Raw genomic sequence first — 20,710 nt, 5'->3', positions numbered from 1 at the left:
GAAGCAACCGAGAAGCAATATTATACTCAAGACCACAACCTTCGTCTGCCCCAATTTATTGGAATACTAATCTGTACTGACTAATAATTGCTACGTACAAGTAATGGCGCATCTAAACCACATATATAGCTAGCTAACAAGTTGTAGACTGGGGTGCAGTCATGAACCTAGCTAATATCCAGTTTGAATCGGCTCACTGCTAGCTACATAGTTCGCTAGATACATTAGCCAAGCATCATTACTGTCGTTTTAATGTTAGTAATGTGATTGTACACCTGGTATTGACAAAAATTAATGTAATCAGACAAAAAAATGCTTTAAAATCTGTGATTGTTATAATTGGTAGAAAGTAATCAGACAAAAAGGTGACTCCAGCAGTTCCAACAATGGCCAACTAGTCCTTGGCCTTACACCAGAGTGTAGCCGATGGCTTCCTGTAGAAAGTTGCCTCAGTTAGCATTCCTAGTACGTATACATCTGGTGGACACTCCATTTCAGCTGATGAAAACATTGGATGTTTTTTTCCGGATGTAGTCCAGATTAATGTGATAATACACATTTCCTAATTTGGAGCACTCTTGACCATTGCAAGGATTAGTAAATGACATGGATTCTTTGTGTCCCAAGCATATATCATGTGGGGGAGACAGCAGTCCATTGCCAGCGCTCTTGAGGTGTGGCCCTTTACAGCCTGCACACACTTTGATTCGGCCATTTAACATTTTAATAAAGAAGGGCCCAGAACTCTTTTCTCCACTACTGCAGGCTGGAGGTGAATAAGAAGTGTTACTACCAAATGCTTCTCCTATTTCTCCGTATGGATAAGGTGGGTAGTAATTGGACAAATCTGTGAATGGAGAAAATCCAGAATATGGTGGCCAATATGGATAAGCTGGCATATACGGTGGCTGGTGAATAGCAGCAAAATGAGAAGCTTGTTCCTGCCAAGACTGATTCCAGTTACTGGCAGATGCTTAGTGCGACGAAGCAGCTATAGAGGGGGAGGACATTGTATGCACTTGTGAATGTGATGTAGCTAAACTGGGTTGTAACTGTCTTTGTTCATAAGGAATTGTCTTCTGCCTAGCAATAGCCTTTTCAGGTGGTGCTTTTCCTCCTTTTTGGCCCGCAGTTTGCCTTGTCAAACTTGACATAGAAAGCCTAGTAAAATTAGGTGTAATAGCTTTCTGGCCTCTAGGTGTTTTAGCATACAAACCATAATTTTTAACAAATGCTTCCAACATGTTGTTATTCTCTGCTGCTGCCACACAATGAGAACAGATGCAGCACTGGACAAAATTAGGGCAGTCTTCATCACATTCAAAACGGCCATCTTTAGTTGCAGTCACGAAATGAGGCTTTGTTTTAGATGTGCTAGCCACCATACGGTCTGAGGATGAACAACCAGGGGCTGGCAAAACCTGATTAGCATTCAAAAGATCAGGTGCTTTTGCCAAAATCTGTCTAAGCACCAATGCAGGGATACCAGAGTGTTGAGAAGCTGTTTTATCATCAACTGACAATTGTTGAAGGCCAGGTGCACCGACATCACTATGTAAAAACTCAATATTTCCTTCGCCCTCTTTTTGGGCACACTGATCATTTAGAGGCATTTGTGAACTCACTACACAGGCCTCTTGAAACTTTCTCCTGGCACTTTCTCTTTGTTCACTGTTCAATGAGGTAAACCAAGCACTAGGGGTAACTGCCAAGCTTTCATATTCTTTCTTCAAGCTGTATTGACCAGTTCCAACAATGTCTTTACAAACTTCTTCCTGTTGCTCTGTAACAAAACTTCATTTTATTGTTAAAAACAGGCCAATCTGATTTCTTGAACCCAAGAAACTGTTTGATGGAAGAGTTAACTGAAGAGTTAACTCAGTAAACTGAAGAGTAATCTGATGTGAACCCAAGAAACTGTTTGATGGAAGAGTTAACTCTTCAGTTAACTCAGTAACTGAAGAGTTAATTAACTCAGTAACTGAGTTAACTGAGTTATCCAATTCATCTTCTGAATTGCAATACACAAGTCCTTCAAAAAAGGTAGGACCCTCTCTGTTTCTAAAAACATCATCCAGTATTTCACAAACAATATCATTAGGAAAGCCCATGTCTGTGATCAGTTCCTTTTAATATCCTGCTTCATGTGGCGGAAACACCTCAGATGGACTGCAAATTGCAACTGTTGTTTAAATACTTTGACGAGTGCTTCTTCACCGTCAGTTCCGAATGCGAGGACTCCCATTAATTTTGGAGTAATTCCAAGTAGTGAGGATGCAAAGAAGTGGTACGTGGAAAATGATTTTGACTGATGGATAAATAATGGTCCAAGCATCACTGGAGATTGACCAGTACAACTGTCAGTTACTAGTACTGTAGGTGGCGGTATGTTAAGCAGGTGACATTAAATCACCAAGTGAAAATGTTGGATCGATGGATACAATACAAAATTGGCTGGGATTAGTACCAAAGCGGACCAGATCATTAAGCTGCTGATCAGTTGCAAGAACACACATTGGTTCTGGACAAGCATTTACAACTTGAACAAATTTGTCCCCAGATTCACACAGCTTGCTTTGCTCCATAACCATATATAAAGGATCTTTTAAACCTTTGGCACTGCAAATACAGTGTAGAAGAACTGGCACTAGTCTTGCTACGAATGTTGGAAATCTGATAACGATTTCTAGGCAATACTAGTGGCTCCCATCAATCCACCTTGCTTTTTGTAGATTGTACTAACAGCATCTTTAGATGCACAACTATCTGATTCCTCTTTAATCAATGCCATTGTGCTTGGATGAGTCCGACAAAATGGCTGCTTCTTCTGTTTGCCGTTTCCATGAGGCTTTATAGCTACTTTATGCTCCTTACCACTTTCAAACAGAGAGAGAACCATCATTAATAATTGATGAGAAAACATGCAACATGCATGATTACAAACAAATTATATATTATGTGTCCTCGGACAACATGCGACCACATGTCTGACCAACAGTGGACAGCAGTGGGCATGGCAAGGAAAAAAAAATTATAAATTTAGGTACAAAACTAAAGTTACAGCTTAAATTATATACAGATTAAAAACAGTCCAGGTTGATTGTCCATTCTTTAGAGTTCCTACCATAAAATATTCTCTGTGAAGCAGAAATTGAGGCACTGGCCATCTTGAACAAAAGATTTCTAGCACTTCCTTTGGAAAATAGGGATACTTGCCGGGTAAAATTTATCACATCCTTATTTGCAGCAATAGAACTAGGTTGAAAATGGCCCAAAACACTGACTTCCACAGTTCTGTAGCAGTGAGGAATCTTCAAACGATCCAATTCAGCCAAAAGCTGTACATACTCAGGTTTATAAAGTTTGCGGTTGTGTGCAGACTCCAAATGATGTATTGAGTCCAATGGACATGTAAGCTCTATAATGCCCATCGATGCAGAGTGTCTGTTATAGATGACAACATCGGGTCTGTAAGGAGTGACTAAGACATTGGAGGGGATGGTTTCAGGAGGAGAGTCATTAAAACGATGTCCCTGCAGGTCCGCATAGACACTGACCATCTGGCAATCAGAAAAGAGAGTAATTAACTGAGAAATTAAAGTGAACAGTACTTGATTATGTCTATAGGTGTACCTTTGTTGGGATAGTGCTACTGGGCAACCACCTAAAATGTGAGCGGTAGTTGGCCGGTTAGAGTCACAAAGGGTACACTTGGCACCACACTGTATGTGCCAGCAACGCAGGTTAACAGCAGTAGGCAGAGTGTCCGAGGATGCTCTCAACAAGAAAGAAAGTTGCCCAGGGTGAAATCCAGTCATTAACTTATTCCATGTTCTGCAGCTAGTTTCTAACCTAGCAGAATCCAAAAATTTACATTGCACAGTGAGTTGATTGAGATGGGCTTCACTGTCAGAAGTAATTTTACTAGTCAAATCATCCTTAGCTCTCTTGTAAAGAGACCGTGCTGATGGCATATCGGACAATTGGCTTTGGGCAGCCGACAATATGGAATAATCTTGATTCTGGAACTGCAGAAAATCATTACCAAGATGGAGATGCAAGCCCAATTCCTGCAGCTGAGGATCAGATGATGCACAGATACATGAAAGCAAACTAAGTTTTGCCTCTCTTGACACACAAGAGACACTGGGGCAACAAATTCCCGGATAGTATAGGATTACCCGAGTAGCATTCCTTGGAAGCTGTAACCATTTCTTAAGATAACGAGTGACCATAGATTCGAGTTGTTTAATAGTATGGTTAGTGATTGCATCAACACATAGATGGAATCTTAACAGTGACAAGATGTAATTCCTATAAATCCAGAGCTTATACTCTCCCCTAACAGGAAGAGAATCAGTAGCTGTTAGTAAACCAGACAGACGAGAAATCATACTCTTGTTTGCAATAGATTTGGTAGCTGACAAAGACACATCAATTAGTTTTCCCAGAAATTTTGTGCCACCCTCAGTAATCAATTTTGTGGTCCCACCTGATAACGGAATTCTCTGTGACAAATGTTTAGAGCCATCAAATAGAAATGAAACGCACTTTGAAGGCTTAAGTGTTAGATCCAAGTCTGCAGCTTTCTTGTCAATCTCTTGGAGCATAGAAGAATGGGTTTCCAAATTGGTGGAAATCAAGGTAGCATCATCGGCATAACCCTTCACTGAATGGGCAATTGAATCGACAAATTTTGGAGAAGATTTCCAACTGGATTTAACAGTGGCAGCTACATGTAGGTTTATCAGTAAGAGGCACAAACCTCTTTGCCCTCTTACCACAAGGTTTCCAGTCCACCTGGTGGAGGTCAACTTCTTCAAATACCATTGTATCTATGTCTTCCTTTTACACAAGTTTACAGAAACCATTAAACAGATACTTGTCAATACGAGCTTTATACCAACCAGGTTCTTCATCACCACTCTCGGACCATTTAATGTATACAAAAGAACCAACAGGTGGTAGGCTATCACAATTAGGCACAGGAAGTTGAAATGTGTAGCCACATGTATTATTCAAAGAGTCTGCCAACTGTAGAAGTGGATTAAATACCAACAAAAATATCATAGGGGAGAGAGTATCTCCTTGAAATACTCCTCTTTGAAATGGTATCATAGCTGTCTCCCAGTGATCACTTGTAATTGTGACTGACAACTGTGAATAAAATGAAAAAACATAATTGAAAAAAGAGGAAGGTACTTTGACTGCCCTTAACATGTCAAAAATAAGATGGTGTGAAACAGAGCCGAAAGCATTCTTGAGGTCAATAAAAGTTACCATCAAAGGCTTTTTGTTTGACAGAGCATCTTGCATAATTGCTGATAAAGAGTAAATGTGTTCAAATACACCCAGCATGCCTGACACAAATCCTTTCTGTATGGTAGTAAAATAAGTATCCAAAACTCCATTTACTTTCAAATACGACTCTAACCGCCTGCTAAGAATTTTGTGAAACAGTTTCCCAACCACTGATGTAAGGGCAATTGGACGAAAGTTTAAAGGGTCATGTCGATCTCCAGTTTTATATATCAGTTTAATACGAGCCTGGCCCCAACTTCCAGGAGCAATTCCAGCATTCAGTATCTTATTAATACTGCACAATGCAGCGTGAGCTATCAATACTGCCTACATAAATAAGCAAGTATAAAACACTTTACCTCTCTAATAAATATTTACCTCGTTGTACGCTTTCAATAAATGCGATCATCCTGTGTAAGTCTTTATCTGTTGAGTGCACATGGTACTGTCGTCTGATGTTCACAATTACACCTCTGGATTTTGACTGAGAAACAGAACAGCCATTTCTATGGCATTCGATAAAAAAAGTTAATATATGGGAGCCTGAACATTTCCATGTTCCAAGATCATCAGCTTGTACGTCATTATGGTCTTTTAGTTTGACAAATCAATGATGAAAGATTGATCAACTAAAACTGGGTGGGTACTACAAATGAACTTCTCATCAAAACTTGGATCACAAAATATTTCTGCAACTTGCTCTTTACAATATCCCTTCTTGCGGTGCTCATAAACAGGTAAACATTTGTTTCCTTGATAATATTCCACTGTTTTCTCTGCATAGAAATCACTGCTATATAAACAGGATAGCTATACACCCAATACAATTCTTACTATGATGCCTACTTATATATGGCAGAAAGCCATAACATCAAAATAAATTAATGAAATAAAGTGCTTTGTTTGCTAGCACATTTTGGCTATCAAATGTTAAGCAAAAACTCTAGTTTAACAGAAGGGAGACTTTATAAGGTAAAGGATGGCAGCCTTTACACTTGAAAAGTGCTTATAAACACTGTCTTCATAAAGGGAAGTACCAGCAAAAATGCTTCAAAGCAGCAAATACTTCAAAGCACTTGAAAATAAGTGTCTAAAAGCACAAGTGCTTACCCCATGCCTGGGTATGATATACTGATATAACTATTATATTGGAAGAACCAAATAAATGTATTAAACTTTTTGCTAACTAATGACAGGCTTAATAAAATAGTTATGATCATTGGCTATACTTGGCTACCTACTGTGGTGTGACCTCTATTAACAACTCAGACTATGAGGCACTCACAAAATATTTTAATAAATACCCATGCCAAGGACTACTCCACATTTTAATGGCTGGTAGAAATGGCCAGTTATTTTATGCTGTGCTCTTGTGTTCATCTTATTGTTGTTTTTGCTGGCTCACCACTCTGATTGATTGTGGTAAAAATAAAACAAATTCACATGCCAAAATTTATGTGCCGGCCATGATGGTATGCAACATATAGAATATGACTCACTTGGCGTACGATTTTCAGTAGCTTACACAAGTATTGTACACTAAAGTGGTAGTCATTATTTGAACTCACTTTGAGCATTTGTGACTACTCGTCTCAAAATCTTCATCGCTGCTACCTTCAGTGCTGCTTTCCCACAAACTATCATCAACTAGAGTTGTATGATCCTCAAGGTTGGTTTCGCTAACTTCACTCTCAGCTGAGCTATCAACTGTTAGATCAATCACGTCTTTCTCCATCTTAGCCATGTGTGTGAAAGAATCAGGTAATCACGTGATGGCTACCTTGGTAGATTAACGAATTTGTTTCCAATAAATTGGTGCAGACAAAGGTTGTGGTCTTAAGTATAATATTGCTTCTCGGTTACTTCATGTGTTGGTAAGCTAGTTGGTATAATGTATATACATGCTGTCTTGTACGAGTGTGTATTCCAATAATAAATTGGGTTGGATGCCAGAGCCCCTACTACTAACTGTACTGCGTGTGAATTAGTCAGTTTGTGATAGTATTTGTCATAGTAATTATACAAAAATACAATACAAAAATGGAGAATGCATTGAATTAGCTGAGCTTCCCTTCAGTCCGCGAATCTGCCAGTCCAGTCCGCGAATCTGCCAGTCCAGTCCGCCGAATAGATTAGGCCCATTGTGGCAGTACCATTCAGTTACGTTACTTCTAAATCAGCATGCTTCTAAATCAGCATGATTTTCTAAGGTATCCCTACATGTTGAAGGTCCTGTAAGCGTATTACTCTGCTTTGCCGCAAGAGTTTTTGTCCTTATAGAGAAACTAAAAATCAGTATGTGAACAATGCTTTGAAGTTCAAATAAAATAAAAGTTTCTTATGAAGTCTGTAACCATGCACAAGTTAATCACTGTAGTTGTACTGTATCACTATGCACACAAAAGTTTATATAGACGTTTGGCGAATTTTGACAAATTTAACTGATTTGTCAAATTCATCAACCTTTTCTTTTGTGACAAATTCCTGTCACATGGTAGCTATAGTGTTCTTTACTGTAGTAGCAATGAGTTAACTGCTGCCAAAGTAGGTACACTGCATTAGTGTCTTACTTTCCTAGAACATGGGCTGCATTGATAGCAGCATTTAGCCGATGTCATGTCCAACCAAGTGGTTGCTACACTGTAGCTCTGCACATTCACAGTATGACTCTGCTTCCACTTCTTTTTTATTTTCTGCATCTTTCATTCACAAGCAGCGTGAAGCAGTCAAGTCATTGAGTCTTTCTTGTGGTAGTTACTCGTCTGGTTAACACTGGCCCAGTTTTTATGCCATTTTCTCAAGCTGATGCAGTACTTGTTGATGCTGCTAAACTAATCACAGCATATGGCCAGTCTACCATTAAAATGTGTGGCTCTTGGAAGCTGGCAAATTTTCAAGTGTAGTTTCCATGCATGCCAACTTTTTAAACTTTTCACTGACGAAGCAATGGTGGTTTGCAATGTCCTGTTCCATTTTCTAAAATAAAATAAACAGCTATACCATCAACTTAGAGGCATAAATCTTTCACACTGTAGAAGGTGTTAGAGTGAACATTTATACAAAATGTACCTCGTGTTTGGTGACAATGTTACGTTTGTTTTCACATGCATTTACTAGTGAACCTGATTTTCTCCTAATTCTGCAATTGCTCCAATGTTGTATTTTACTAGTTAATAGCCATGGCTCACATAGTAGTCACCCCCAGATAGTACCCACAGAGTACCTTTGAATTATTATCATATGAGTATTAAGAGCTGCAGCTTGTTGCTGATAATACCATGGTCATGTGGGATTTGCCTGATGTGTTTGCCCAAGGTGAAAAGATAAACCTACTGTAAAAGCCACCCCATTAGTTTATACAAAGGTATCTAAACATTGATCATAGGTTTAAAGCGTGGGCTGTAATAGTTGCAAAACATTATTCATACGCCTACAGGCTGTGGACAATACTTTTCTGAAAAAGTGATTGTAGGTTTTTAAACCAGACGCGTCCACAGTCGGCCTGGTTTACTGAAATTGTTTTCGTAAAAGTGTGTGTGTACCTATCTACCTATCTATCTACCTATCTATCTACCTATCTATCTACCTATCTATCTACCTATCTATCTACCTATCTATCTACCTATCTATCTACCTATCTATCTACCTATCTATCTACCTATCTATCTACCTATCTATCTACCTATCTATCTACCTATCTATGTTTGTCCGTATGCACCCACATGAGCAAAATTGTTAACGGTAAAAGCAGCTTTGACATAAGAAGTAAAGGTGAAATGAAGTCTGTATTAACTTACGCACAGGTAAACTTTGCTCTGAGGAGATTTCTTTTCGGCAATCTGAAATACGGGTGTGGTTACTCTCCTCAGACTTTGTGAATTACCTTCCCTTTGGGTTTTACAGGCATTTAACAATTGAGAAACAACAGTGCGGCCTCGTAGACTACCAAGAATAGCCTGTCCCTTTGAGTTGGAAAGGGGGCGTATCCCAAACGTATGTGAACAAAAATGAAGAGCAGCTTTGAGGCTTTGTCAAGAGAATTTGTGGGAAACACACTATAGTGAAACTATAAAACAGTTTAGAATATACTTCTGTGCGTAATATGTTGTTAAAACCAGTTTGTTTAACAAGCGCTTCCTTAGCAGTGCATAGCAACGTAATTGAAGAATTACAAAAATTTCATGAATTACAAAATCTGAGAATTACAATAAATTAATTATGCATTATTGCACAACATAATAAAGTAGTAATACATAGTTGGTTAATTCCAGATGAGTTAGCTACTGTAGCTGCATGGCGCCTGGTTTTTAGAAGTAGCACAACATCAACTTGTTTGTGCTACCATCTTCTAGCCATATAATCCCCTTAAGGATGCTTAAAGTAGGCAAAGGACAGTAAGTGATATAGGTTACTGACCGTGAGGACGTCTGAACCATCTTGCCACATATGGTACTCATCCAACTAAAATGCTTATCCAATGGTAGTACATACAGTAGTATGTATGTGTGACTATTGGACAGGGCTTTAGCTTGATACATACACCCTGTAGTTAGAAATGAAAAGATTTAATTTTGATGATTTGTATAACCAAGTGGTCAATATTCAGTGTCATTACAATAAAATTTCACCGAAATTGCGCATTTTCACACCTACTTTTTTTTTTCAAATTTTCCTGGAGCGGGGTGGGGAGCATGCCCCCAGATCCCCCTAGAAACCTCATGCTTCACATTTTGGAGTATGCATAGTGATCCTCTCTTATAGTCCTATAGAACCACTAAGACCAAACGCCCACATTCTCCCCTTACATTCTATACTTTATGTAATATTCTGGATTGGGAGTTAGGCTAATAATATTAGAGGTTTTCCATTCTAGGCTTAACATGCTGACTTGTTTGTTCTTTTGTTTTAAGACCTCTGTTTCTTATGTTTGAATTTATTTTACTAACAGGTATGTTTGTACGATCTTTACTATACTGTATGTGCACACTATTTAGGTGATAAAAAGCCAGCTACTGAACATGCAGCAGTGTGGGTACCAGATAGTGAAGCCCAATATTGCATGCATTGCTTAAAAGTAAAGTTTACTACGATGAACAGAAGGGTGAGTGTAGAATTTTGTGACAGTGTTTGCGTGTGTAAAACTGGAAATTTTTTGGAACCTTCATTAACAAACATGCACATTCTGAATGATGGACCCTGTCATGCGTGGAATAGATGCTTCACTGCTGTTTTAAATTTCAAACTTTGTAATAAGTTCTGTAAAGCCAGCAGGGCTTCATGAAACGAAGGGGGGAGCCAACAAACTCCTGCTCCTCCCCCTTATACAGTGTATTTTATGAAAATTTCAGCAATAACCATAATATAGAAGTACGTACATGACATGTGTATTATGGTTAGAATCACGTGCCTGGCCCATAGAAGAAGTCTGGTATTACTCAATACAACACCAAGTCGAGTGGAAACCATTTAAGATCAAGGCTTCAAAAATTGTAAGTCACCAATGAGATTCGATATCTTCAGTTGGCTAAACATATTGTAATAGTATATTGATAAGATTGCGTAGTTGACAAACACTGTAACAACAGTCTCTCAATACTTCGTAATTACTGAAGCGTATACAAAGCATGATGCTAAAAGCAAAGTGGAGGATGGATAGCCGGGATGTTTACTATAGAAGGCTTACATTTTGTGGCTTGTAATGATTTCATTACTTATGTAGCCACAAGTACCGTAATTGCTTGTACAAATGATTTGAAAAGTTTTCACTTGACTCAGCATCGTATTAAGTGATACCAGACCCTTTATGTGTGGGCACACAAGACTATATTTTGGCAGGTACATAGCTGTAATTACTTCTGGTCATTCTTAGATATGTACGCACCAGAAGCAAGTGTCTAAAGTGCAAAAATCTTCAAGGGGTTGGGTGTGAGGGCACCAGATCCCCCAGATTCCATGTTTATGGTACAGTATGCTCCCTCTTTATTCTTATAAAACCTTATTAACCTCCCCAAGTCAAAGGCCTGCTTAGCATGTTCAGAGGTCATAGCGTCAGTTGTAATTGTAAGGCATTTTTCATTTTAGTTGCAGTTATTGTAGTGTTCCAAAAATTATAGTCATAAATTTTTAATAATAAGTCAAACCATAAAGTTGTTGTTATTGTCAAGATTTCAGAATGACAATTGTGATAAGCACTTCTAGTATCAATTTTCCTATCAGTAGGAATGTTGTGCTATAGAAGTAAGTAAAGCTACTTCCTACACCTATATATGGCATGCAAGAATTAGTTTGTAGCTCTAATGGCTATGTAGCAGTAATCACTTTCAGTGTTAAGATGATTTTTCGTCATTTTATACTCTGCTCTTCATGGCTTCAGATTCTTTATCTGCAGGTGCACATACTGTATAGTACATAAACATTCAGAGACCTCAACCTGTAAAATGACATTTGAAGCTAAAATGAGTGAGATGCGCTTATGCAAGAGCGGCATCCTTTTCTAATAGATTTTTCTGCTAATTGCAAGATAATATATATTTAGCATATTATGGTCATTTCTTTCCATTTATAGTTTGGTTGTGTATTAAGGCACTGTTTAGTATTTTGACGTAGATTGAAGCTATATTTGTTCTGAACTGCAATGTACAAGATGGAGAACTACACGAGATACTGTACGTGGAGCCAAGGTGTCTATATATACTTAGAATTTAAAAATTTCTAGTGATATGTTATATTGAAACGTAGCACAAGAGTCTAGGTGGATTTTGAAGGCATGTAGGGTTTTAAAACATTTGCTGGGCAGGTGTCTAATTTGTCAAAGAAAGTGATGCCGTGTTTTTTGTCCGGCAAACCAAGCATGGAGAAATCTGTTGCGTTTTGTCAACCTAAAATCACTTTTTGAATGCATTAAGATAACCAATATTTAACTAAATTACTCAGAAAGTCTTTAACTGAATAAACTGCTATAGTGTGTGCAAGTTTTTAAAGCTTTTGTGTATATATATAAGGCTTTTTTGCACTTAAGTACGTATTCCATATGATCTCTCTTTATGACCTAATGAATAAGGTAAAAGTGCATCGTTACATGTAGGTGCACAGCTGGGTGCTTTCTTCTTACGTGTAGGTTCCGTAGCTGTCGAAACATGGCCGACAGCTACGGTTGCTTAGTAATTATGATGATTTACGTCACGCTGCAAGTCCTCTATACAGGAGTCTCTAACTTGCTCTTAGAACTAAGGATGTCAAGTGCCATGTTGGAATGGAGGAATTTTATCACAATTTATAGTGCTGAGCAATATGACAATATTTTAGTTAAATCACGGTATCTGTTTTTGCAATTTTTTGGCTACTGCAAAATACCCATGTATACCGATGTATACCCATGATACCCACGTTATATACCTCAGTTTTAATTTCTGTTGGCCACACAGCAAGTATTCTAGACTTCTGAAAATTCTTTAAGACTGGTAGGTAGAGCCGTTACTTTGTAACTAAGTTATGTAACTATAGTTACTTTACAAAGTAACTAGTAATAGCTATAACTAGTTACTTGCTTTGTAGATAAGTAACTAAGTTACAATAGAAGTTAACTAGTTATAATAGGTACATTGTAATTATAGGTAATTATATGCTTAAAAGCAAGAGCACTTCAATTTTTGTGCTACAGTCAATGGCGGATCCAGGATAACCATTCTTCTGATTATAACCATTCTTCTGATTAAAATATTAAACTTTGTCAGCTCAAGTTTGTAAAACTCATGAAAATATGTACAATTTATTAGCATTTATTACAAATTTGCCTGAAACCAAAGTCAAACTGGCAGTGAACTAGTCACTCAGCACCTTCGTGTGTACTAAGCGCCTCTAATTTAAATAGAGTTGGGCGTTACTATTCAGTGAACTGGTCTACTGGACTACTGGACTACTGGACTGACATATTTTTGGTTTTTGCACATTCTGTGGTTGGATTTATGGAGTCTTGCTAATAAGGACCCTCATTGTTAGCAGTAGGCAAATTATTTTCAATAACAAACTATACTGAGGTTTTTTGTGTGAATAGTGTGCAAGTTTTATGTCTTGTGGTGGGTGGTGTTGGATTTCTAAAATACTTCTATGCTTAACTTTGGCTATAAAAGGTAAGAAAGTTTTGAGTCCAGAGGTCCAGTCCAGTGAATGGATACACCTTTTGGGTATGCAATTACAAAAGGAAGTGATATCTATGCCAAAACAGCCAAGCTCTGAAAAGGGTGCTTCCCCCCAAAAGATCAGAGTGAAAAAATATGTGAATTTCAAGGTGGAGGCCAAGAAATGTCTGTGATGGTATTAATTACGTAGCAAAAATTTAATAACAGCAATTCAGATAATTTGTTTTCCACCTTGGATTTCACATCTTTTTTACTCTAGCTTCTTTGGGGTACTGCACTCTTTTCACAGCTTGACTGCTTTTTTGCAAAGATTAGTTATACCATTTGGTCTTTTGGCTGCATGTACTGTGCGTACCTTCATCCTCAGACTTACTACACCAACTGAATGTGCTCATGATCAATTTATTTCAGTGTATTTGCATATCTGAATGTATATGTAATTAACTGTGTATATGGCATTTTAAATTTATGTGTTGTTTGCTTTATAGCATCACTGTAGAAAATGCGGAGCAGTAGTTTGTGGAACATGTTCCAACAGACGGTTTCTATTACCTCAGCAGTCTGACAAGCCAGTAAGAGTTTGTGCTGCTTGTTACAGCACTTTGGAAGCATCTAATAAAGATGATGGCCAGTTAGTTAATTGTTATGTATTGTGATTATTATTGCTCCAGGACTGCGTCACACACAACCAAGTACATATACCAATGTGACACCAGGGCAAGGCATATACTTGTACAATGTGTAGCTACCATACTGTTAAAGAGGATAAAATATACGTAACAATACCTAGTACGAAACTGACTGCTATATTAAATTAAGTGATTGCTCTATTAGAGTATATTGATCTGTGCAAGTTTGCCAGCTGGACACACTGGGTTTAGCTTTTGTAAACAGGATAGGACTAATTATTTTAGAGAGCTAGATTTTTACTAGCAATTAAGTGTGTGTTCTATTACACAGTTAAGTGACTGACTGCTCTATTAGACTATCTCGATTGTACAGTTGACAAGCAGGAAAAACACTGGCAGTTTTAAGACACCTCGGTCATCTGCGAAACAGCAAATGGCTCTGATGCATACATCAGTGCACACATCAGTGAAACTAATTAACATCAACATTTCTATGTCTACTTTCATGGATGATGGCTCATTGTTTCAACTCTCTACCTGTTCCGGCACTGATTGGAATGTAAATCATGTGCTATTGTATTTTGATCGGCATTAAAGAGAACTGTCATGCTGTTTCAATCACTGGCACGAAAACTTCAAATTATCATTCGTTTGCCCCTTTGTTCACTGGCAATCTGAACCCTGGTTGGTGCAAGTTCGTGGGCCTTGTAGTTTTCTCAAACATTATTAATTTATTTATGATGTAATTTTAACCACCTTTCTTATTACCTTACTTGGTTGTATAGCAAGATTTAAAATCTTGTGTATATGAAGCTGGATGCTTTCTTCTTGGTAGTTTGAAAATTGCATTGTTATCAAGCACTAAGAATTGGTATACAGGTAAGTCTGTTGCCATGTGATGTGGAAAGTATTTTTCTGACTATTGTTTACATGCACAAAATTCCTAACCTACTGTAGATACGTTTGTACACACAGTGCGTACAGTATTTATGGGTCAAGGTGTCCTAAAAATATGCTGTCAGCTGAATTCGAACTCACAACCTCTTGCACACAAGTCAAGTGGTCTATGAGTTGAACAGTTTGTCTTGTGGTTTTCAATGGAATGTACTTTAGCTCAACTTTCTGTACTATGACCTTCAATGTGCTGTAGAGTTGTATAAGTATTGATTTCTTGAAATGAAGTGCTCATCATCAGGCTATACCTTGATGCTCTTTTGCAAACATCTACATGCTTTTGTTCATCTACTGTAGCACATTGAATCCCATTGTGTAGAAACACAAGGTGCATTCTATTGGAAATCACAAAACAAACTGCTCAACTGCTAGAGTGCCTGACTTGTATGCAAAAGTTACGATTAGATCCACCAGTGTGGTATACATTTTTTCTTTATTCTTTTGTGCATGCTTTTTCAATTTTTTTTTTTTTTTTTGCTAATAGTAAATTCATGGTATCCTGGTATAGACATGGCCAACATTACATTGTACATGTAACATATGTATACATTCATTTACCATATACAGTGTATACTGTGCACATAATTGTGTAGGCCTGTTCCACCAAGTACAATACCACCCAGTTCATTTGCTGGTCAACAAAGTGATGATGAGGATGATGATCAAGTGAGTATACTGTTTGATAACTACCATGTGAAAGTGCAAAGATTAACTTCTTGTATGCTGTAGATAATTCCATTATAGTATTGACTAGAGGTGTACCGATATACCGATACATATCGTATCGGTGGCCGATATAGACATTTCTACTATATCGGTGGGAGCCAATATTGCTGCTAAAAACCGATACGATACACCGATATACAACTGAACTATCTTGAGGACACTGTCCAATGATCAAGCCACATTTATGAACCCTATTATTTAGCTAACAAGGGTGAGAAACAGTAATTTCCTTGTCAAAAAGTAGTACGCTACGTGAAGCCATCTAAGTATGTGGACAATTACTGTTTTGAAACAAACACTCACAGTGGTGAGCCTAGGGAAACAGCAATAAGATGAACCAAGAGCACAGCATAAAACAACCAGCCATCTCTACAAGCCATTAAAATGCGGAGTAATCCGGACTAGTCTTGGCAGGGACATGTATTAAAGTATTTGTGGGTGCCTTATAGTCTGAGCTGTCAACAGGGCTCAACCCAGAATATTAACCTAGAGGGGGCGAAGTAAGTCGCTTTGGACTCTAGGGGGGTCTGGGGGCATGCTCCCCCAGGAAAATTTTGAAAATTTAGGTGTAAATATACTCAATTTTGGTGAAATTTTACTGTGATGCCATTGAACATTGACCATTGGATTATACAACTTTGGGATCAATTAAACCTTTCCATTTCTCAAGGCTTTAGGTATAAACCTAGGGGGGGCAATAGCTAACCCAGAGGGGGCCTGTGCCCCCCCCCCAACCTAGATTAACCCCTGGTCAATAGAGGCCACACCACCATGGGTAACCAAGCATAGCTAATAATCTTATGACTGTCTTCAGTAGTTTTTTCAGTAGTAAAAGTTAAACATGGCATATGTGGTTCCTCAAATATAAATAGCTATACTTAGTTATATCGGTATATCGTATCGGTATCGTATCGGTTTCAAAATGATTAATCTCATATCGGATCAGTATCGGATCAGTTTAGTTTTCTTATATCGGTACACCTCTAGTATTGACTGCTGCTATAGCTTTGTTACAGTCAGTTGTAGTTATGATGTACATACAGTATATGTAGTTTACTTGGAGTGTACACCACAGGATATACAGTATTGCTTGTTGTTTATCAAGGAATTTTATCATCCACCTGATGGGCTTAAAGCAAGCGAGGTACGTGAATCAATGAGGTATGGGTCATCTGATGAAGATGATGATGATGAAACTAGAGTCTATGATGAACAGGTTTGTTAATCCACATGTATTGCACATGCAAGTGTTGTAAAAGTATTGTACACTGTAGTACAGTACATATATGTGTGTACTAGATAAAGCACTGCCGTGAGTGCTGTATTGGAAATATAGCACGGAAAAGAGTGGGCAAGAGACAAATATAGCTCGAGGCAAAGTCGAGTGCTATGTTTCGTCTCGAGACCACTCTTTGAGTGCTATATTTCCCATGCAGCATGAGCGAAGGCAGTGCTTTAGAGAACTGCCAACCTGAGATACACACAAGACACATGAAACAATTAGAAACTCATAGAGTAGTGTTTTCATCGGAAGAATAGACATTGCGGCTGTATTTCGCCTGTGTTGCACTGTGCTGCGCCTGCATTAGTCTAGTGAGTCTAGTCTGTCTTCTCTATAACTTAAAGTTTTCGATTGTGGTACTTTAATAAGCATATTTCTGTGATATTTGTAGGACTCCTCCGTTTATGTGAACAAAACATAGTAAGAATGTTCACTGCTGCTAACCACAAACAACCATCATCGAAATTTTCAAGTGTGTCTATAAATGGTTCTCCTGCTACTGGTTGGGTTGACTGGTCAGCTAGCACAGTACAGGCTGTCAGCCTAGACTGGCTTGGTTGAGGCCAAGAGTGAGTGATCACTCACTCAAAGCAGGCTATCAGCCTGCAAATAGGCCTGGTGGTTCTATAAGTTAGAGTTAAAGCACCGCCACGCGTGTGTACAGAAAATACAGTACGAGGGGGTGTGTCGAGAGGCTAATACAGCTCGAGGCAAAGCCGAGTGCTGTATTTGCCTCAAGACACCCCCCGAGTGCTGTATTTTTCGTACACACAAGCAAGGCGGTGCTTTAAGTGTTATATTGTACTTCCTGGTCATCTAGCTCGGAGCGATTTTCTCTAGTACTCAAACCGCTGCAATTTTCAGTGATCAGGATATCAGTGTTTAATTAATCTATTTCTAGTCGTAGAACGAACTAATAGGATTAGTTTGGCTAGTTTTAGCGATTTACAATGTCGCGCACATGATCAATCGTGCTGTCTCAGTGGAGTCGTGTTTAAAAAGCTTTGTGATCAGACGATCAGTAAGTGTTTATACGATCTATTCCTAGCCGTAGAGCGAACTTGTAGGATTAGTTTGGCTGGTTTTAGCGATTTACAGTGTGTTGTTTACGTAACATTCCATAAATAAATTCTCCGCATAACTGTACTGTATTTGCCCAAGTGTGCTGTATTTGCCCAAGTGTGCTGTATTTGCCCAATTAGCTGCATAACTGTACTGTATGACTCATATAGTACAGTTATGCAGTTGATTAGTACTGTATGGACAATACAATACATGGCATCGCTTTGATCCTCCGATGCAAAGTACGTGTACAATATCTACCTGATATAGAACTGTGGGTCTATAAAGTGTTCCATAACTGCCCAGTATAGAACACTTGTGCTTGTATGGCAAATATAGAACACTTTTTTGCTTTGATCCTCCCACGCAAACGCAAAGTTCTTTACATATATATATATGTATATTATCACACCAGGAGTAGATTATCTTAGTTACTGACACAACTCTGTACTTAACTGCTTTCTCTCACTTATGACTCTTTATGACTTCAAGGTTAAGGAGCTCATATGAACATATTAACCTGGGTTCAATGTGAGTTCAATCTGGGAGTTTTTATGGAATAACAGAATAGCGGAATAATGGAGTACAGTAAGTATTGTACACCCTATAGTAATTATACTTTGTTTACCTTGTAACACCTCTGTATTGCATGCCTTGGCAATGGATATACAGCACCTGGGCAAGCATTAAATACTGTAGGACGAGCACGCACCAATTGTCCTATAATGATCTACCTTTGCTAAACTTGACTCCTTAATTGATATGGTCAAGACTTACTATAGTTCTATTCTTAGAACAAACTAGCTAACTTTCATGTGCATCGGACTGAATTTATTAGAGCCACACTATTGAGTCGTTGGAGTCCAGTAGCTGTGTTTGTCTTTAAAAGTGTACCCATCCAAAATTTGACAGTCGTATCTTGAATTACCAGTGACTAGTTCATTTTTGTATCGAGGATTGTAATAAGTGCTCACAGCAATGTCATTAAATGCTATGATGATCTGTGCTTTCATAAAATAATTATATTCATTTGCAAATGGCAGGAACTGGTCAGAGGGTACTGTATGACATACGTGCACAAATACTAAAAAATTACCAGCAAAAAGTATTTTATACAGTTGCACTTCTGGTACGTGTGTATATGGTCATTAATTAAAAGATTGTTGTGACTCTTCGTGGGAAGTCTGTGACTGCTACTTTTGTTGTCATTACTTTTAAGTCTAGTTTCTCCTTAATGGCACCATTCATAGTTGCAAATTCACTAGATTGTGAGGTACCACAGTGTAAATATCACTTAACGCCTGGTGATCCCCGCCATCACGGAAACTGGTGATCAACCAACAGTAATGATTATAACACTACTAAAGTGATTCTGCTAAAGCCTTATGAAAAATTGTACTAAACCACCTTATCCTATTTAATGCTCACCCAGATGCTGTTTATCCATTGCTATGGCATGCCATGCAGAGCTGTTACAATGGGTACATAAATAAAATACAGTTACTATACACCTATATACTGTAATAATAATCTGCAAAAATTTTGCTTATTCCGTTATTTCGTTATTCAGTATTCCATATTAAATTTCCATCCAAGCTGGTTTAAAATGACCACATGGAAAGGGTGTTCAACTGATCTGTTACAATAAGTAGATTGTTTCAACAGATAGTCTAATGGGGCTGAAAATTAAGATGAGCATGTAGAGTAGAGCTTGTATTGGTACGTATTGTCAGTGTAGTTGAAGTTTCATAAGTACTGTGCACAGTGGTTACACGTTTGTGTGTTAATCATTTCTTTTTCGTTACAGGAGCACCCGCAGTTCTATCAGCAATAGAGAAGACTTGTGAATATTAAATCAAAATTTAACATTATTTGAAGTACTATTTGCAATCTTATTTTGCTATAAATATGTAATGTGGTATCTAAGAACAGTGGCATAACGTTAATGGCATGCTGTTGCTGGTACTGCTGGTGTCACCTAGGATTATTGCAATGCTATCTATAAAATGAGCATTGTGCCCTAACATTTTCTAGAAAGTACGACTTTCAATGTAAAATAATGTGGTTATTTAGGCTGTTAATACATGTTGCTATTGTGTATCATTTACACAAAACTGGATACTGTCTTTTGTAAGTGCAAATATTGTATGGTGGACTTGGGCCAACTTAATGGCTGGTAAGTTCACTGTGTTTTTGTAACAATGGTCTACACTGTATAAATATTTTGTTAAGGCCACTATTTGGGTGTTTCATCAGAAATTTGAAGTGCAGGTGGTTGGGTCATTTTCATTATCCCAATACATGTCAAAATAGCTAGCTATACGTACAATTTTCACATAGATTCAGGTCTATTCCAATGTTTAAACATGGTTGCACTCAAGACAGTTGATAAGACTAGTTGGTTCAATTTCTTGTTTTAAATGTTATAATGTTGGATGGCTACCGTTGCAATCCAAAAAGCAATTCTGGCTGGTCCTGCATAAAGATGAGTGATTAAAACTGACCTGCATGTGCTCAATATTTTATTATTCAGAAAAACAATGGGGAATACATGAGGCAATACAGGCACTGACAAAAAAAATTATATCACTATTATATAAAGCCTTACCTTGGAAATA

At 38.0% G+C, this 20,710-nt stretch overlaps 1 protein-coding gene across 2 annotated transcripts in view; it reads left to right on the top strand.

Annotated features, from left to right (window-relative positions):
* LOC136254485 (pleckstrin homology domain-containing family F member 2-like) overlaps window positions 1-20,021 on the top strand; it is a 37,105-nt gene extending 17,084 nt beyond the window's left edge. For both annotated transcript variants that reach the window (XM_066047187.1, XM_066047185.1), the window contains 5 exons: window positions 10,296-10,402; window positions 13,928-14,070; window positions 15,616-15,688; window positions 16,854-16,964; window positions 19,900-20,021. In XM_066047187.1, coding sequence (XP_065903259.1) covers window positions 10,296-10,402; window positions 13,928-14,070; window positions 15,616-15,688; window positions 16,854-16,964; window positions 19,900-19,926 — 461 coding nt within the window. In that variant the 3' untranslated portion in view covers window positions 19,927-20,021. The remainder of the gene's footprint in view (window positions 1-10,295; window positions 10,403-13,927; window positions 14,071-15,615; window positions 15,689-16,853; window positions 16,965-19,899) is intronic.
* Window positions 20,022-20,710: the final 689 nt, after the last annotated feature.

The sequence above is a fragment of the Dysidea avara genome, chromosome 4 (genome assembly GCF_963678975.1).
Source record: "Dysidea avara chromosome 4, odDysAvar1.4, whole genome shotgun sequence".
In the NCBI taxonomy this organism is placed as follows: Eukaryota; Metazoa; Porifera; class Demospongiae; order Dictyoceratida; family Dysideidae; genus Dysidea; species Dysidea avara.
This window is presented reverse-complemented; position numbering and strand designations above follow the sequence as displayed.